Source organism: Lineus longissimus, chromosome 14 (assembly GCF_910592395.1).
Source record: "Lineus longissimus chromosome 14, tnLinLong1.2, whole genome shotgun sequence".
Taxonomy (NCBI): domain Eukaryota; kingdom Metazoa; phylum Nemertea; class Pilidiophora; order Heteronemertea; family Lineidae; genus Lineus; species Lineus longissimus.
The window spans coordinates 14,793,356-14,813,128 of NC_088321.1; the positions used below are offsets into that span (position 1 = coordinate 14,793,356).

Here is a 19,773-nt window from a genome sequence, read left to right on the forward strand (position 1 = left end):
AGCTGATCGGCCGCTTCGGAAGAGTCAGTAGGTCGCGTAAGACTTGGGGCGGAAGATCACCTTTGACGACGCTTGGAGACTGGCCGTCACTCTGACGATTTTCGCGTCCAGCTAAATTAGAAGTACCATCGATTTTTGGAAAAGTTTGACAAATTATTTCCATTTATTGTCGATTTTCCCTGTTCATATCTTCAAAAAGTACGTTCTAAACTTCTCTATCGTCACATCGTGTTCATTACGACGTCTAGAATAGTTCAAATTTGAAATACTGTAATGGCTAGAACGCTTGCATCTGGAAAATGTTGTGGATTCATGACAAGCTGAAATTGAAATGGTTGTTGTTTGTAATTGTTGTGGCGCCCACACCCCATGTATCAGTACACTGTTGGTACATAATTGTAATGTATCGTGTGTATTATAATGTAGTATACATGACATGGTACACAGTAGTATGCAGTACATCAGCTTACACTAACTGCTGTGTGCATTTAATTTGTTACCCTTTGCGTCCAGTCCAGGCTGCGTATAATAATTATGACAATAGGCCTATGGTCGATGAAAACGTTGTGGTGGCTTCAAGTCAACTTTGTCTTGGCCATTAGGCATGAGTCTGCACATACAGAGGGGAGGATAGACATGTGCAAGCAAGGGTCAACTGTATGAATTCCCTCATTAGTCATTGACATATTTTATATCTTTCTGATTCTCGTTTTACTCTAGGTAATGGTGTGCCATGGATCCGCCAGTAGACGAGAACTTGTTCCTTGCTATAAAACAAGAACTCACCAATTTGGAGAAAAATCCGGCAAACGAATGTGTCGTGCTTGCTGGAATTCCGGAGTTACAAAACACAGAGACGGCCTCACCCCCAGTTGCAACTGGGGGTGAGGTTGGCAAGCAACGGTCTGGGGAATCGGCGTCTTATGAAAGAATGACTGTAGAAGCTGCTAATGTTGATCAGAACTTGGGACTATCTTTGAATGAAAATGACAAAATGATCAGCATGGAAATGGAACTAATTTCAAAGTCAGGCTCAGGCGCCCTCTTGTCTGATACTGCATTCAGACAGTCATCATCAAATGATGGGAAATCTTGCAATACAGGCTCTCAATCCCTTTCAGACTGTAATCAGCCAAATGAGTCAAAAGCTATGGCGAGTAAACTTTCTGAACAAAGTGGGCTGGGAAATGATGACGAAGACAGCACAAACTTGGAAACGATCATAAAACCAATGGTTTGTCGAATTTGTGAGAAAGAGTTCATGGAGCCAATTGTGTTGGATGGGCATTATAAAGCTGTTCATGATTTAGATAATGCGTACCAGTGTTGGCGATGTGTCTATTGTACATCTGCTTATTCTTGCATGGAACGCCATATGGAATTCTGCGGCTCAACGACGCCATTTCCCTGCGATCGATGTATGGAAATGTTTGAAAATATGGATGCTTTGTCGGAACATTGCACAAAAGTGCATTCGGGATCTGTCAGCCGTTTTCACTGCATCGACTGTGTCATGGAGTTCGAGTCTGACACAGCATTGGCTAAACACTCCGAGGCATTTCATCCAAAAAAGAAATCTGTGGAGGCAGAGTTATTTTGCTCCGAGTGCGGGGACGTATTTGAGAACACTCGTGAGTTATCGGAGCATAAAGTTTGTGCCCATTCTCAGGATTTAACAGCCCAAGGTACAAAGATTACATTATTGAACGGGAAAAGAAAGTGTGGGAGGAATAAAGTTGTAATGGAAGCGACAGGAGAGCCTGGCATCACTGCAGTAAAACAGAAAACTGATTGTGATGTAACCTTAGTTGACACCAATAGGCCTAGCTTGAGGAAACTTCCAAAAGTGAGATTAATAGCAGCCAAGAGCAAAATAGTTGGAAAGAAAAACTTCTGGGTTGCATCAGAAGTTGGAGAGGATCAAAAATTTGCTCTGGATGCAAATTTAGATACTGGTCCAAACATTGCACCAGAAAAAGACTTAGATAACGAATTGGACAGTAAATTGTTAGCTGATGCTGACAAACCAAGAAAGGTGGGGAAAAGGGCCCCGAAAGTTAAACAGGGGAAATTGGGACCTACAGGCAGTGCTGTTAAATCGAAACCGAAAAAAGCAAAAGTTGACACTGATGTTTTCGACACCCTGTATTTGTGTCCACATGTCGATGCGGGTTGTAAATATAAGTCAACCAAAAAAAGCAATTTATCCTATCACCTGAGAACGCACAAGAATCGCTACTCATGCGAATCTTGTGATTTTCAATGCTGCAAAAAAAAGCAGTTGAAATTGCATTATAAGTCTGTCCATGGTAGAGATGTCAACCCTGGATTTCTTTGCTCGATGTGCGGGAAAAGTTTCAGAAACGGCACGAAATTAAAAATTCATATCCGCGTCCATAATAACGACCGCCCCTTTATTTGCGACCAGTGTGGGCAAGGTTTTGCTAGTAAGTACATGATGTCCGAACACCAAAAAGTCAAGCACGGTGGGGAAATTTTTCCGTGCGGAATTTGTGGGAAAAAGTTCCCTGTCAAGAAATATTTGTCGAAACATGTCAAAACGCACGATTCGACGAAGCCGTTTTTTTGCGATATGTGTCCGAAGGCATTTAAGACAGCGAATCATTTAAAGGCGCATACTCGGGTGCATACGGGTGAGAAACCATTCGAATGTAAAGAATGCGGGAAATGCTTTAAGCAGATCTGCGGATTGATGGCGCATAAAAACATCCACAAGGGGGAGAAGACATTCAATTGTACAACATGTCACCGGGCGTTTATGTACAATACGAGTTTGCGGGCCGGGGTGTGTCTTCATTGTCGGAAGTCTGCGCATGAGGACAGAGCGAAAATTTCAAAAACGCTCGAGAAGGGCGATTTTGTTAAAAGCAGGAATTCTGGGTATTTTCCAAATGTATATGTTCCCGTATCGGGCATTCCAGGAATTACAACAAGCACTGTTGCTGACAGTTTTGTTGATTTTGCAAAAGCTGGTCCTGGTGTTTTGCCTCCCATGAGTGTACCGGTTTTTTCGGGTGCTTCCTCAGAAAGTCCATAGATATTTTGTGAATATCTGTGCAGGAAGTGTGAAGTAGATGTAGTATTCTTGTCAGCGACAAGACAAAGCTGTAGGCTGAGCCTTGGGGGGGGGGGGACTGCAGGTCATGGGCAGGTGGAATTCAGCTGTACGTGTAGTTGTGAAACTCGGTGAATAAACCTATTTTGGGGGTGCCCTACCTCAGAGAAATTGGACAATGTTGGAGCTAGAATATATTTTCCTGTTGTGTGGGAATAAGGATTCAGTTCTTTCCACATGTTCATGTAATAAAAGACATACTTTGATAAGTGAACGACGCTGCTGTTTTTGGGGGTGTATGACAGCCCCCCTCCCCTCTTAGGCCTATGACCCCGAACTAGGCTTGCGACATTGTAAAAGGACAGTTTTTTAAATGTGGAGGACCAGTATGCGCACAGCTGCATCTTTTGTCTCTTGTGCATTTCTTGAATGTATAAATTGTATCGATTGTTAGAATTATATTGGCTTCCAACGGCTCATGGTCTATTGAACATTCATTTCCCCAGTATGATAAAGTCACTTGCTTGACTGTGAGTGAACTTTGATTTTGGTATGTGTCAAGAGAGATGGTGATACACAGCATTACTTTTCCTTTATGTTCACCAAAATGACCAACAATAACATAACGACGTAACATGAATCTATTTATTTTACCCTGTAATGTATATTTTCTTGTACACAGATCCTATTGTACGAATAATTTAATGCACCAATAAAGGTATATTGCATGGTATTTACTGTTGTGTTGTCTTATTAGCTCAGCTGACAAAGTCAGCGGAGCTAGTAGAATAGCTGTTCAAATGGTGTCCGTCCTGCAATCCATCCATCCATCTAGGGACCCATCTGTGGACAAAATTGGACATTTCTGATTGGGAAGGCCTAGCCACTTCGTTGACGGTGCTAAATTAGGAGTTGCCCAAGGTGAACTCAAAACACGAAAAATCAGCGCGATCCGACCTGTATTAAGAGAATGAGGTCATTTCGCGTTTAGATTTCTTTCCCTTTGTACCTCGGTCCACAGAGCAAATATTGTTTTCAAATGTGGCTGAATATTTTTAAATATTTTTTCATTTTTTACTTTTAATGGAATTAATATAGTTTTCACCGCCAGTTGGCGCTGCAGGCACATTGACTGAATTTTGGCGATTTCAAATTTGGCGGTGGCTCAACTTTTTGCAAGCAGTGCCGCTGATTGGCCGATCGATAGAAGAGATGCCACCATTTAAAAATGGCGGTAGTCGCTGCTTCAATGAAGAGGAGTGAACTTTCTCATGTTCAATCGGTTGATACTCTTTTAATCAACATGACCATGTACCTGAAATTTGTTTAGGTACTGAAAAGAGTCTATATAATTCAGATTTATCGATAGTTTTTTATAATATTGCGGAAATTTTGTGCACAAATTAGCGAAAGTTGGTGCTCGTCTCATGTCATTTTAGAGCGAGAAATTTGTTTCCGTCGATCTCTACCACTGAAAAATCGCTTGCATAGCTTCGAATTTTTGTGAAAATAAGTATCTGAACTTGGTTTCAAATAGTCTAGAGAGTTACCTTTGTGGTGATACATATGGTATGTGATAAATATTTGTGGAATTTGTGAAATTCGGTTTTCAAACGTGCCGATGATGCAAGCGATCTCGCGTGAATTTTGCAAGTCCTGATATGTCGACCGGGTGTCAAAAATCACTCGCCTAAATTCAATTCAAAGATCAAAAATAATATCTGAACTTAGTTTCAAATAGCCTACGCAATTATCATTTCGGTGATATATAATGCATGCATGTAATAATTGATTAATCTGCCTAAAACGCGCTATTAAAACGGCGAAAGATCGTGATATTCTGATAAACACTCTGGTGGCGGTCGCACTAAATAACGACCGGTAGGGCCCGGCGTCTGGCGGAGAAAAAAAGGTTGCGCCCGGAGGTTGAAACGGGATTTTTATGCACTTTTAACTGTATATATATGTTGTTTGGATGTATTTCTAACAGTTCTGTAACTTTGATGACCAAGCTTGCGCCCAAAGTTGGTAAAATTGATGCTTGTTTATGGACTGCGCTAGCGACCGGAGAATTCGCCGTCGGCCATTTTGGCTACGGTCCCTGAGTTGTTGTGGTTGGCAATTTTGCAACAAATTTCGCCATTTACGTTTGTTTACAATTATTTTGAAAGTCACATTATGACATCGTAGTATGAATTCCACTGCAGTTTCGTTACGCAGCAATGCTCATGTTTTTGGTTTGCAATCCTGTACTGTCTGTACACTGCGCTGTGCATGGCTGTACTGTAGCTGTAAAAAAGACAAAAACCATAGCCTAGCCCTATAAGGCTGTAGGACAGGCTTAGAGTATAACTCAACAGGCCCTCATGATTCATTTGATGGACACCTTATTTGATAGTACCTCATCATTAAGTCCACTAGATCCTGTTCTGTCACATGTCGTAGACGATAGACAATTTTCAAAATGTAGTACACCACTCGCTCATCTTTAAGCCCAGCTCTCGGCTCACATCATGTGGGCACGGTTGGCTGTTGAGTGTTATGGTTCAGTCTGTGAGACTAATTTAAAGAGGTTACACTTTTATTTTGAATTGGAAAACAGCCCACAGGACTGACTTTTCACTGAGTAATAAGTGTGCCCTTCGAAGGTTAAGTCTCTTTCTGGATTTGTTTCCATGGATGCCTTGTTCAGGATATCATCTGACCGATGCCTGATCAAGCACAGACTGTATCCGGTGGTGTACATTTCCCCGTCTATGTCACCCTTTTTTATTCAGTCAGTGTTAATTTCTCTTCTCTTTTTTTACAGATTAACTGTTGTTGGTTATTGCAAGAGGAGTCGTTGGCACATTTCAAGTCCAGGAAAGCACTTGCTGTTCCCACATTCAGAGTTAGGTGTGCTTACTCGTTTTACTGCTTTCCATTCCCGGAGAGCGTTATCAAATATCTGCCGCAAGGCAACAAATATCTGCCGCAAGGCGCTTCAAATATCTGCCGAAAGGCATCAAATATCTGCCGCACCAATAAAGTTCATTTTGTTAACCAACTCTTTATCTTCTTTTCTTCACATACAAAAAAGACCGTCCCAAACATTTGGCTGCATCCACTTCATCAATGTCCAGACAACAGTCGGTTCATTTGACCATTGTAAAGCACCAGGCCCCACCTCACAAAATACACTGTAATAATTATGTACCTTGTGTCCATGTGCATGTTATTAGTTCCACCTACGCTGCATGAAGACAAGGACTCCACTCTTTGACATCACGTACCACACAACTCCTTGACGTCATCACACACCCAACTACTGCAACGGCAATAGAAATGACTTTACGTCATAATAGCAGGGTGACGTCAACTCAGTACTTCAGCATGCACTGATATAGCAAGAAGGTCTTTCGCATCAGCACTTCTGCGTGCTAGACGTTATAGCTTCACGTTGCCTCATAATAACGGTACCGACACACACTTGGCCCTTGCCTTCACCTAGCCATTTCAGCTGAGCGCCAGGCCCTTGGGCCTCTTGTTTTATAAACCATCCTGTGTAAGATAACGACCTGTCGGACTCGACATAGGCTCTTTCACCAGTCTCCTCCATTTACTCATTACAGAGACTGGTACTTGAGGGCATTTGACACTGATGGAGAATGGGTACAAGCAACCCTCCCCAGATCCCCTGCAGTGTAACATTGATACAAAAGGTGGCAGCACAGACTGTCTGGTCTCGTGGCAGAGACCATTGGAGCAACCACTCATAGCTGGGACGTCACAATCTGCATGAAATGCTTCACTGCTGGAGAACCATCACTGGTTGTGACATTGCCTCAGACAACAGTGCCGACATGACGGAAGGAGGCTAATTGGATGGAAGGTAATCAGACTCGGAACGACTTTAGAATTCCCGATCGGAAGTATAGGTCTAAGGCGCGAATGAATACCGAATAATGAACAAGTAGCCTAACCCTAACCCTAACCCTTTAAACCGATTCACAACTTATATAGTGCGGAGGAACATCCGATCGGTAATTCTAAAGTTTAGCCTCAGAGTCGGCCCGCTGGTTATCTCTGGTATTTTGACTCTTCCAGCTGGTTATAGGTCTCACTAGCCAGTGGTGATCAGGTCGGGCCAAAAAACTAGTTCTTCAATCTCGAGTGATTACCATGGATACAGATGGGCCTACTCGATCCCTATTGCTACTTGTTCAAATGTAAATGTCTAATTTTTTTGTGAAGGGGTAGCTTTGACGATTATTTGAGGAAAATACCAGTTTCTTCTTTGCACTTACGCGGTGAGCAGGTCCCGCATGCTATTTATAGCTCAATGTTCTCAAGGTAAAATTTCGAGGGCAAAAAACTTCGAGGGCAAAAAACAATAAAAGATTTGAATAGTCGTCAGTTGGCTTTCTCAAGGTGATGAGTAGATGTCATGATGTGTATGACAATTTTTTTCACCATCCTTGTTAATCTTGAAGTTATAAGGCATAGAAGTGAATTTTTTCAAATTGGCCTTAACATCACATACAGGGTGTCTCATGCATTGTGCAGCATCAGTCTATGCATGACTGTATGTCTAGACGACGTTGAAACTTGGCCAGAGGTGTATTCTACAAGTGACAAGCTATTCAGAAATGTATAGCTTTATGTGAGAGTGAGGTACTGCCAAGTCTACAGCCGCTGGAACAGGGGTATGCATGAAATGACGTCGCGTCATTTTTGGAGGCAGGTAGGCCTGGCCTCCTCACCGGCTAGTGAGACCATAGCGCTCTATTTAAATCTTGCGCAAGTCAGTTTCTAATATGGTTTCAAAGTTACAATGCGTAAGACTATGTGACCTTGGCCCAATTGTTTATTGAAACCATGACAGCTCAACTCAGTTTGACAGCTAATTTTATGAACAAAATACTTGTTTAATTCGGGGTAGGGAGTTTTACAGGTGAGTAAACTATATGTGGTTTATACACAGATTTATTTTCCAGGAGTTGGATGACTACTTGCGAACTTTGCACGTTTCTGGGATCATTTGTGTTGTTCTTGACATGAAATTCAACTTACTTCAATTTAAATTTACTCTCAGTCTATCACTCCATGTCAGTGTCAGTCAATTTGTTGTTCTTATTTTGTTTCCGTTGATGCACCGTCTCTTGGTGTTACTGCCAATCATGCCCATGGGCACTTCCACTTCCAGGCACTGTGGCCAGTGTTGATGGGGTCAACAGTGCCTGGAAGTGCCCATGTTTCGACTTTCTGAAGGATCACATTTTTTTCTTGTGTCCCAGAGCAAGACACTTAACCCTACTTGCTTCTCTTTACCCAGGAGTAACCATGTATAAAGCGTTGAGGCCAGAGTCCTCATCGCTTGAGGCAACAGAAACCATGATCAGCTTTGGCTCTGCCTCCGGTGGATGGATGAGCCATTTACCATTGCCGCATAAAGGCGCATTGGCCTCACCCCTGGTGGCTGGGGCAGCAGCTCAGCAGACTAATAATATCAACAGCACTGACCTTTAAATATTTCAGCAGATTATGTCTTTGTCATGCAAGGAAACCCTTGAGGGAAATTAGAAGTATTTATAGATTGGCAATCGGTGATTGAATACTTAATCTATGTTTTGCTGTGTTGTGTATTTGAATAGAGATAGGATTAGAGTAGATAATCCATATATGTGCTCTCACATGCATGGTTTCTGCTGATGCGTTGCTGAAGTTGATGCGTTCTACTTAAAGGTTGAGTTATGAGTGAAGTCCACGGAAACAACCCGGTCGATGGAGGTACTGCTGACAAGTTGCAACCATCTTCGAAATCACCAGATGGAGACGTACCACAGGAAAATGGCCAAGAAACTTTAGGGAAGGACTCGCCAGTTGTGAATGGAGCGTCATCTCCTCGACTAGAAGATGTGGGTCCGACTGAAGCAGGGTCGGAAAGTGTGGGACAGGATCGGCCCAAGGAGGATGGAGATGACAGTCTCCCTCAAAGGCACTCGACGCCAAAACCATTGGAGATTGATACTGCCAGAAAAAGAACTCCATCACCAAATCAGATATCAATGCCAAAACGGACCCCAACGCCAAAGTCAGATGATAAAAAAAGTGATAGGGCTGAAACACCGCAAATTGAATCTGGTCAAAAGGCGGATTCTCCAAAGCCAAATCTTGAGCAAACAGAACAAAATTCTAAAACTCCGGAACCTAAAAGTAGTAAAAGTAGTCATCCTGTTGCCGAGGTTGAACAAAATGAAGTGAATGAACAAAAAGAATCTGAGGTTTTGCAGCCAGAAAAGCCGGTGTCGCCGAAAATTGATGCCCAGTCCCAGCGGGGAGAGGGTGAGAGAGTGTCGGACACTTTGGACGGTAATCAAGGGGATGTGAATATGCTCGATCAAGAAAACGAGCAAGGGACGTCACCTGGTGGCGATACAACAAACCAAACAGATCGCCCAACATCTGTTCAAAGATCGCGTGAAAAATCTCCTGATGGCGCTGGGGACGATAAACGTATAGGCAGTGGAACGAGTCGGCATATAACTGATGCTCCAGCAGCGAGCGACAGTGTTCCTATGGCAGCAGACGGTAATCATAAAGTAGTCCTAAACGAACCTGATGGCGTAGAAAAGGAATTGTGTGATTTTGTTCGCGATTATGTCTGTCAGCTGAAGCAGATGAAAACGTATGATAATCCGGAGACGTTAAAACTGGTGAAGGGGATTAGCCAATCGTACTGGAGGGGAAAGGCATATAGGGTGGCAATTGCACAGGTTCTTTGTGAGGAGGGCTTCGCTGGTAAGGAAACTTGTCAATTTCTTTCTGAAAAAATTGAAAGTTTACATTTGCTCAAAAATTATGCTGCTGATTGTACTATCTGATAGTGCTTGAGGTTTCCAGTGAATGGTCATTTCAATAGGTTCACAAATGGTACCATCAGAAAGTCCTCGTCAAGAGCTTTTGAACAAGAGGTCATGTCGATAGGTTTGGATAGCAGAATTTCATGTCCTTGTACATTCAGCGTATTAGTCGTAACCTCAGTACATGGTGGGACTATGCTTGGTTTCAAGCAGGAAAAAGTAGAATTGTATCGTTGTATGGACCTTTGAGGAACACTACTTCACTACCCCTCCAGCGTTAGCCAAGTCAACATATTCCTCTTTTTAATTTCAGCATTAGCCACCCATGCGCTGAAGACCCTGAATGATATGGGAATGTTTAGAAACGACAGCATTTGGTTTCCGAGTTACTACTTTCTGAACACGGTCTGGAATTTCAGCGATTCGAATCCAGAATTTGCAACGGTAAGATAACCAGCTTTGCGAGGCAAAATACCACAATTGATAACCAGCTGATAGAGTCACTACCTCAATTGATAACAAACTGGAGGAGTCAGAATACCTTGAATACGAACCAGCTTGAAAGTCAAAAATGCATCATTTGATAACCAGCTGGAAGAGTCAAGGAGAACCAGCTGGAAGAGTGCATCTCATCTTCTTTTCATTTGCAGGATGTTGCTGATGTGGGGATGCTTGATCTTCTTGTAGCCAATATTTCACACAAGCCGTACCTCGAGAATCTTAGCAGTAAGGTGGGTGTAGATAAATGAACATCAAGTCAGCAAAAAAGAGCCACATGTTAGAAAGAAAGGACGGACCATTGTATGCGATTGGTTCGCCTACTGGTCGAGTTCAAATGCCTGCTTTGTAGATGCTCTTTGAAACCCCCGAAAGTTTTCTGCGGTGACCGAGATGATGATTAGTCGGAAGTGCTTATAAACAGATACCCAGCTACCTGAAATGGTCCTATAGAAAAGCCCATCATTTCTATGGTCATATATCATGTTTTGACCGAGGGAGGGGCGTAGGGTTAGGGGAGAGAATATGACTTTTCATCCCAACTCTGTATGAGCATGTTATTCGGTGATGCCTTGGGGGAATTCTCCCTGCCCTGGTAGATATGGCCCTGTATTCAAGGATTGCTACGTGAGTCTTCCTCTTGGGGTTGACATGTGCTTCATTTCCTTTCAGAACGTCACGTACATTGTGAAGTCTTCCTTGAGCATCATGCACAATGTGGCCAGGTCACCTGGGACCTCCCCTGCATTTAGAGATCTCCGCACAGAAGAAGCTCTGATGCCTTTCTTCAAGGGAACAACGAAAAACGACTTCATGCAGGCCTTGGCTGTTTTGACGCTTGCAAATATCGCAGATGATTTGAGTACGTTTACAGATATTGGAAGTGAATGTAAGTACAGTATAACCTCTCTATTAAGGACACCCTCGGGACTTACAAGCGCTGTCCTCAATAGAGAGGTGTCCTGATTAGAGAGGTCAAATTGAATGGAAACAACCAATTTGGGACCAAAACTAGTGTCCTCAATAGAGAGGTTGCCCTTAACAGAGAGGTGTCCGCTAACAGAGGTTCCACTGTATTCATATGGTCAGTTGTACCAAAACCAGTTGAAATTTATGTTCAGTACACATTTACGCATTTGGAAACTTTCAAATTCAATTTCAAATTTCAAATTTTCAGCCACTGGTGCGATCGACTTCATAGTCGATTGTATGAAAAAGGCGCTCAGGTCGGATAAGCGTCGTTTCAGGGGATTCATGGCGTCAGAATTGGCCGATGGACTTGCGAAATTAGCAGCACAAGATAGCGCCAAATCAAAGGTATTAGCGAGTTTCCGCGTCGCTTACGATTACGATTACGATTACGATTTGTGTTTGACGTCATCGATTTTTGGTGCTACGTCGTCCCCAGCGAAATCGTCGATGGTACTTTCGTCTCGTTCTTACGAGGATTCCGGCTGATCTTCGTAAGTCGAAAAACGATTACATGGATTAGCGAAAAGCCTATTTTCCACGCTACATATCAAATTCAAGGTGAAATATTTATTGAAGAATACTTTAGAACATATCTGTCAAACATAGGAACTGCATTTAATTTGATCAACGGCGATTTTGATCATGTTTTAGCGCCGAGAAAAGTGCACCCAGAGCATGAGAGCAGAGTATAGGGCCTATACTACAGTACACCAAGTCGTTGGTGTGAATGCGGAAACAAAATTTCTGGTTCATGCCGGTTTTGAGAGTATTACGATTACGACTTTGAAATCGTAATCATAATCGTAAGCGATGCGGAAACTCGCTAGTGTTGTGGGTTTTTTTGCTGATTTCAGAAGGAGAGGGATTGATTAGGTATGTTTTATCATACTAGCCGACCAATACTAATGGCTCCTTCCTCTTTCCTCATGTGATCTGCGATGTTGTCGCCACAGAGATGAAACTGTGGAGCCAAATGGAAACGACCACTTTCGGACAAAAAGTAGTGTCCTTAGTAGAGAGGGTGTCCTTAATAGAGAGGTGTCAGGTTCCATTGTACAGTGGAACCTCTGTTAGCGGACACCTCTCTATTAAGGGCAACCTCTCTATTGAGGACACTAGTTTTGGTCCCAAATTGGTTGTTTCCATTCAATTTGACCTCTCTAATCAGGACACCTCTCTATTGAGGACAGCGCTTGTAAGTCCCGAGGGTGTCCTTAATAGAGAGGTTATACTGTATATAGCAATCCTCATTCCTGTCTTTTCTCTGTCTTGCAGATCATTCAGGCCGGTGCTCTACCAGTGTTTAAGGAGATGTTAAAAAGTCATGACAGAATGGAACAACATGCTGCCGCCCAGGCAATATGGTCGCTCGCGTTCGACGAAGTTTCGCGAAGAGCCATCTTGGACGAACCAGAAATCATGCAGAATCTGGAAGCATCGATGAAGAGTTCGGATGAGGACGTGAAACTCAGCTGTCTCGGCGCACTCTGGATTTTGAAGAAGAAACTGGTGGAACGCTGTAAGTGTGAATAAGTTCCTGTTGTGGTTAACACAGAAGGAGATGAAGATTTAGTGCAATGAGTCCTGGGAACGAGGTTGATTTGCTCGTTGTTGTGATGCTTATTTTCCTCCCTCCATTTCAGCGGAATCCAGAAGAGCTATAATAAAGCGGCAGACGACGCTGGAGGAACAAAAAGATGTGAAAGACCGATTAATATTCATCAGCTATTCATGGCATGACAAGAAAAAAGTGCGGAAGATTGCAGCCAGGCTCAAGGTACAGTAGAACCTCTCTATTAAGGACACCCTTAGGACTGACAAGTGCGGTCCATATTAGAGAGGTATCCTGATTAAAGAGGTCAAATTAAAATGAAACAACCACTATTGGACCAAAAGTTGTGTCCTTTAGAGAGAGGTTGTCCTTAATAGAGAGATGTCCGGTTTAGGAGGTCTCGCTGTATGACGTGGAACTATCCTGGAGAAACTCTGGAATGTTTTCCAGAGCTTTGTGGAGTACTGGAAGTTCGTACAAAGTGATTCTTATCTCATCGTTTTATCTTCAGGAACTTGGTTATAACATCTGGATCGACCATGAGCAGATGAAGGAGAACATTTTGCAGGCGATGGCCCAGGGGATTGAGGATTCTGCGATATTTCTAATGTGTATGTCCGAGTCTTACAAGGAAAGTCCAAACTGTAGAACAGGTAGGGTTTATCAATCAATCAATCAATCAATCAATCATCAATCAATCATCAATCAATCAATCAATCAATCAATCAATCAATCAATCAATCAATCAATCAATCAATCAATCAATCAATCAATCAATCAATCAATCAATCAATCAATCAATCAATCATATTGTCATTTCTATGGCGCAACTTTCCAGGCAAAATAGTCCTGTTCAAGTGCGCCCTCCCATCTGTACCAGTAGTACTTTTATCAACAGGTGGACGGTTTGTCGTAACTTTTCTCAATGAAGACTTCGTTGAATTGATAAGAGATTGCGTGTATGCCTGGTATTTACAAGTTCCCCATGATGTCATCAGATATAGTACTTTTATCAAGAGGAGGACGGTTTTTCACTTTGAAAACCATGCTGAATAGATTAGAGATTGCGCGTATGCATGGTATTTACAAGTTCCCTGTGATGTCATCAGATATCTATCTGTATGATTAAAATTGCTATTACGGCAGTGCCAGACCATTAGGTCTTTCGTTATATGATGGTGTCCCAGATTCTCTTTTTCCGTTTCAGAGGCAGAATACGCCTTCAAACTTCAAAAACCGGTCATCCCGTTGATGATGCAGAAGCGGTACACGCCGGACGGCTGGCTTGGAATCATCCTCGGCACAAAGTTGTACTTTAATTTTACGGGGAAGGTTCCGTTTGACGAGATCTTTGAGAAGTTTTTGAAGGAGATGAACATGTTAGGAGGAGGGGATGAGGTTATCAAGATTGTGGTGCATAATGGTAGGTACAGGGCATGGGTAAGTCACCTGGAAATACTGTATAAATTCAACTGTGGCCAAATATGTAAGGTTGTATGGACGTTAAAATCTCAGTTCGACAGTTGGTTCTGATGGTGTCACTCAGTGTAGAAAAACAAGGAATCTCAATTGCAGTAAACCGGCAGTGACCGGCGATCCATATATGTGACTCGCTCTACCAAAACTAGGCGCTTGTCGCATCTGAACTTGACAGGTTGATACGGACTTGTTGTTCATTTCCCTATTGTAGACCTTTTGTGAAATCTATTACAAACTGATTTGGTTACATTTCACCAAAGGTCTACAATAGGGAAATGAACAACAAGTCCGTATCAACCTGTCAAGTTCAGATGCGACAAGCGCCTAGTTTTGGTAGAGCGAGTCACATATCTGTGGTTCAAATCACAGCCAAGGCAACTTGGTATTTGGGTCTGGTAGAACCTCCCCAATAGCGAACACTCTATATTAAGGACACTAGTTTTGGTCCCAAATTGTTAATCCAATGTAACCTTGATAGAGAGTTTCTACCGTATTTTTTTTTTTAGATAAGCAAGCAATAGTAACTCATATCTTTTTTCAATTTCGTTTCAGACTCGACGCAGTCATCGACACCAACAGCTCACAAATCTTCAAAGAAAGATGATGCATTACTTTTGGTCAGGAATTGGACAAGTGCTGACATCTTAAGGTGGTTGGAGGATAACGATCTTTCGAGGTAAGTTCATAGTTGGCATCACGAAATTGTATATTTCCCCTCTTCAGATCAGATTATCTTATGTTATATTATGTAGATTCAAATAAAAAATGAGGCAAGCTGATATATTTTAGAAAAAATTTATAAAATTATTCATTTTTTGGTTTTCAGTTGTAAATCAAAGTTCAAGGACTTTGATGGGCATCATTGGTGTGGCCTCATTGAGATGAAAAAAGAGGTAGGTTTATTTGTTCAGGCCAAACAAAGGGAGGTGTTTCTCATCTGATTTTACTCAGTCAGTATTGATTGTCTCATCAAAACCACAGGAGTGAAGCAAAAATGTTGGTAAAAACCTTGTATCTGACTTGGTTTTTGCCTACATTTCAGTTAGAAAACCAATACCTCCTGCTCAGTATCAATTCCATAAGCTTTGATTCGATCCTCTCCTGTTAACTCCATGAAAATTTGTGATTTGAAATTGTTCAAACATCTCTTCTTCAGGCTCCTCAGTACTATTACCAGACTATTGAGCACAAAATTGGTCTGAGTTTTCTGGATATTCTCAAGTTCAGTGAGGCGATATCATACTTTCTAAGGACGGGTTCGTTATAGGAGGCTGTTGCTATGACATTATGGTTGTCATGGAGACTGTTGCTATGGAAGGATGCACTGCTTAATAGAAGGAGTTCCCATGACATTATGGTTCTTTTAGGAACTGCTTTACTTTGGAAATTGGATAGAAATTCTCCAATTTGCATAAAAAGCAAGAGCCAATTTCCAAATCTGGGGTTACCAAGGAAACTGTTGTCAAGCAGCACCAGTTGCTATGGATTTTGATGTTATTATCATATTGTTGGCATGGAAACTTAGCTTGGATGATTTCAAAATACAACAAAGATTGGATGTAATTCCTTTGATTCAGGAAAGGACTTGAAATAGGACAAAAATGCATTTCTCTTCTTGAGTCCTTCTTGTTACCAAGGGTACTTTAGTGGCTATATGATTTCACCTGTTACAATGGTGATATACTTACACAGTTGCTATGGAAACGTTATTGCTATAGAAACTTTGTTATTATGGATATTCCTGTTGAAATTTTCATAAATGTATTCTTATCATGGCAGCCAGTGTTATTGCCAAAACAAATCTATGCATGATATTTCTGTGTTACCATGACAACCAGTGCTTAAACATTCTTGCCAAGGAATTTTTATTATTATATTACCATGTCAGTCAGAGTTATTGCCAAACGATCTATGCATTATCTTGCAGCATCCTGAAATCAAAACTTGTACTTATTGTTAATGTTTGTTGACCTGAAGCTAGTTGCCATGGAAATATTAATATTACCATGGAAACATGGTTATTGCTAAATTGCTGAAGCGTGATTGCTGTCGTAGTAATTTACAATTATTAACCCTTTTACTGATATACACACAAAACTTTTTGCTTGGAATTGTTAGGTACTTATGTTGATTTATCATATTTACATATTTTCTGTTGAAACATACACACGGTTAGATTCAGTGTACAAAGGGGGCAGCACCAGTTACTTTATGCAAATTTTATACAAATTTAAACAACCGAAGGATTACAAAGGTGATATTTTAAAAATCTTTGAGGGGCTGCATCGCCCATTAGTTACGCCAATGGGTCCGAGGTTGATGACAGGTTGCCTGGATTCTATGTTGATATTTTACACCGGTATTTATATTCAGATTTTGTATATAGGTCAATATTAACACGCAAATGATTTACTAGGTTTCAAATTCATTAGTTTCCAGATGCTCACGTTTACAGTGAGCTTAAATGACTGATTTACGTCACTAGTTTAGCATGAATGGCCACAAAGAGTTTGGCGTAGGCCCAGGAGTTAAATTATGTGAAACTTTAGAGTCTGGAACTCGCCTACTGATCTGAAGTATGCAAATCAATGTCCTGGTTTGGCAGCCAAGGGGCGTTAATTTCTGTCAGTCATGGGCTCTCACTGGACACTTGTACATAGCCCCCCTCCCCGCTAAGTTTTTTGGTTATGGGATTATCAAATTTTTACGAGAGGCCCAACCCGAATGGTATATTCTTATCATTAGTGACCTCATGAATTTTATGTTCAGCATTAATAGGCCAAGTGGGATTTTATGTAAAAATTTGTCGCATATTGCAAAATCATTTACGCAAATTGAATTCTGATAGCTTTTACAAGAATGAATGAGCTCAAGTGACCCGAACCAGTCCACTAGGCCAGTAGTCATCCTAGGGGGAGTGGCTCATATTTGTCACCTGGATTTAGTCAGTTACTTACCCTCTGGTATAAATTAGCAGTTAGCCCAGATAGACAACGTTTATATACATGAGTTTAGCTCCACATCACCGTAAATCGCAAAGTTTAGCATCATATCGCCATTAGATTGGAGGGCATTAAGTGTGTTGAAGGTGCACCAGAAAGCTTAATATTCATTTCAAAATGATTAATATCCAAGAATGGTTATTTGGAAACCTTTGGTTTTCATGCATATGTTGCTTTTGGTGCATTAGATGCAGATTTCTTCCATTTTATGAATTAAGTTGGGCGCAGGTGCTTAGACCACCCACTCGGGATCTGTGTTGAGTTAAGCATAATTTAACAATTAAACCTTTAAAAAGTGCATGCTCCGATATATATCACGGTAGAATAAATATCACAAGTATCAGCGAGCATATGTTTTGGAATATTCAAATGAATATTATTGTCTAATAACAAAAATTTGAAAACGGTGTCAAATTTTTTTACTTTTGAGTTTTGCTCAAGTTCACGACTTGTGTGAAGGCAGCCGGGTTCTGATGATTATGACAACTGCAGACAAATTATAAAGTTTGCGTACACTTCTGGCTTGAAAAAGTGAATAGAGCTGCTATTGTTTTCAGTGTTATCATCTTGTCATTTGTGCAAATTATCCTTACCTATATTGAATTATACTTCGATACTTTGATAGGTGAGTTTTAAAGTTTTGCGGACAACATAAGCAATGTCTTTTAGATTCATTCCTAGTCTTTACTTCAAGCTTTTTAACAATCCCAAACAACAACATTAGTTGGTTAATATTTCCTAGTTCTTTCCAGCTTGGAATCCTACGTAAGGCCTTCTGTCCTTTAAGCCCGTAGCACACTAGCTGCCAACTTCGGCGTTCACAAGCGTTTTTTGCCGCAAGAGTCCTGAACGCCAGAAAAATCCCTAGTCTGCTATGAACGGCGTCGGCGAACGCGACTTGCTGCCACTTGCCGCAACTAAACGCCAAATATCTAACATGTTTGATTTTTGACGCGTGTCGCCGCGTTTGAAAGCAAGAAGAAGCCAGGTGTGCTACGGATTGCCGCCTGAATTGGCGTCGGCGGCGAGGCTATGGCCAATCAGTATGCGTCTTGATGTCACATGATTTCAAAATGGCAGACTAAAGTGGTGGAAAAGACGCTACTGGACGCCGATTCTGGGCAGGTGTGCTCTGACCGGGATCCACTAGCCGCCAACTTCGGCGTCGAGAGGCGTCAGCTGAACGCTTCTTGTCGCCAAAGTCGGCGGCTAGTGTGCTGCGGGCTTTAGCAAGAAATAGTGGTCAGACCTAATGGTAGCAGATGTGTCTGATAGATTAGTACTTCTTTGCCTGACCCTTTTCAGCTTACACTGTCTTCAGGAGCTATATATACTAGTAGACACAATGAAATAATAAACAGCTAGTGTTCACCCAGGCAGTCAAGGGTATAACCCATGAAGATACTGCCTGCAACGCGTCTTACGCTAAGGTACATTATTTCTGATCAGTAGGCCTATATCAGGAAAAGACAAGTGGTGATAAATCAATTGTTTTGTTTGTTTGTGTGTAGAAGTCTGTTCTTATTTATTCAATATTTATACAGTATTTGAAGCATTTGTTTGTTATTTTATGTACCAATTTATGCTGTGGTCAGTCTCAGTCCAATCCTATAACCCCCCCCCCCCCCCCACCCCCACCCCCACCGGCCAGGCATCAATGCAAATCTTGTACCCACCACTGGTAAGGCAGTCAACACTAAATAGATATTTTGAAATGAAACTTGGGACATTTGAAGTTTTAAAAAGACAATTGTCAGTTTTGAAAGTTTGACAGATGTAACAATAATTGAATCTAAATATGCAAATTAAGGATCTAATTATGCAAACGAGATTTGCGAAATTAGGCCATGAACAGTATTCACAGGCTAAATATTGCATAAATGTACAGCACTCGGCCTAACCATTTTCACCTCTCAACACAGATGCATATTCCCAAAACTGACCCTACTATGACCTACTATGCAAATACACAGTCTTATACAAGTATCGCTATGCAATAGTTCTCAATACATACGCTAGAAAAAACTCATTGCCTAAAAAGTAATTAGTTTTGAGGCTCAGATGTGACATTGGACAATGATGTTTCAAACACCCTGACAGAGTCCTGCAATGATAAAATTACATAATCGATAGCATCCCATAATATTAGGGCCTATCAGGTGACCCTCAACTGACCTGCATTCTCTAACTAAATTCCGACCCTGTCGTGGTATTTTAGGAGTACAGTGGAACCACCTTAGTGGACACCTCTCTATTAAGGACACTAGTTTTGATCCCCAATTGGTTGTTTCCATTCAATTTAACCTCCCTAGTCAGGACTCCTCTCTTTTAAGGACAGCATTGTCAGTTCCG

At 41.6% G+C, this 19,773-nt stretch overlaps 2 protein-coding genes across 2 annotated transcripts; both read left to right on the forward strand.

Moving 5' to 3' along the window:
* Positions 1 to 110: 110 nt before the first annotated feature.
* Positions 111 to 3,795, forward strand: LOC135498791 (zinc finger protein 667-like). The gene is made up of 2 exons (XM_064789242.1): positions 111 to 198; positions 721 to 3,795. The coding sequence occupies exon 2, from the start codon at positions 734 to 736 to the stop codon at positions 3,056 to 3,058; it is 2,325 nt and encodes a 774-aa protein (XP_064645312.1). The 5' UTR covers positions 111 to 198; positions 721 to 733; the 3' UTR covers positions 3,059 to 3,795.
* Positions 3,796 to 8,800: 5,005 nt separating this feature from the next.
* Positions 8,801 to 18,967, forward strand: LOC135498927 (uncharacterized). The gene is made up of 12 exons (XM_064789444.1): positions 8,801 to 9,856; positions 10,232 to 10,362; positions 10,569 to 10,649; positions 11,089 to 11,305; positions 11,594 to 11,733; positions 12,664 to 12,907; positions 13,032 to 13,165; positions 13,452 to 13,593; positions 14,148 to 14,363; positions 14,972 to 15,095; positions 15,246 to 15,312; positions 15,576 to 18,967. Exons 1-12 carry the CDS (start codon positions 8,809 to 8,811, stop codon positions 15,684 to 15,686), a joined length of 2,655 nt encoding a protein of 884 aa, XP_064645514.1. The 5' UTR covers positions 8,801 to 8,808; the 3' UTR covers positions 15,687 to 18,967.
* The last annotated feature ends 806 nt before the right edge of the window (positions 18,968 to 19,773 follow it).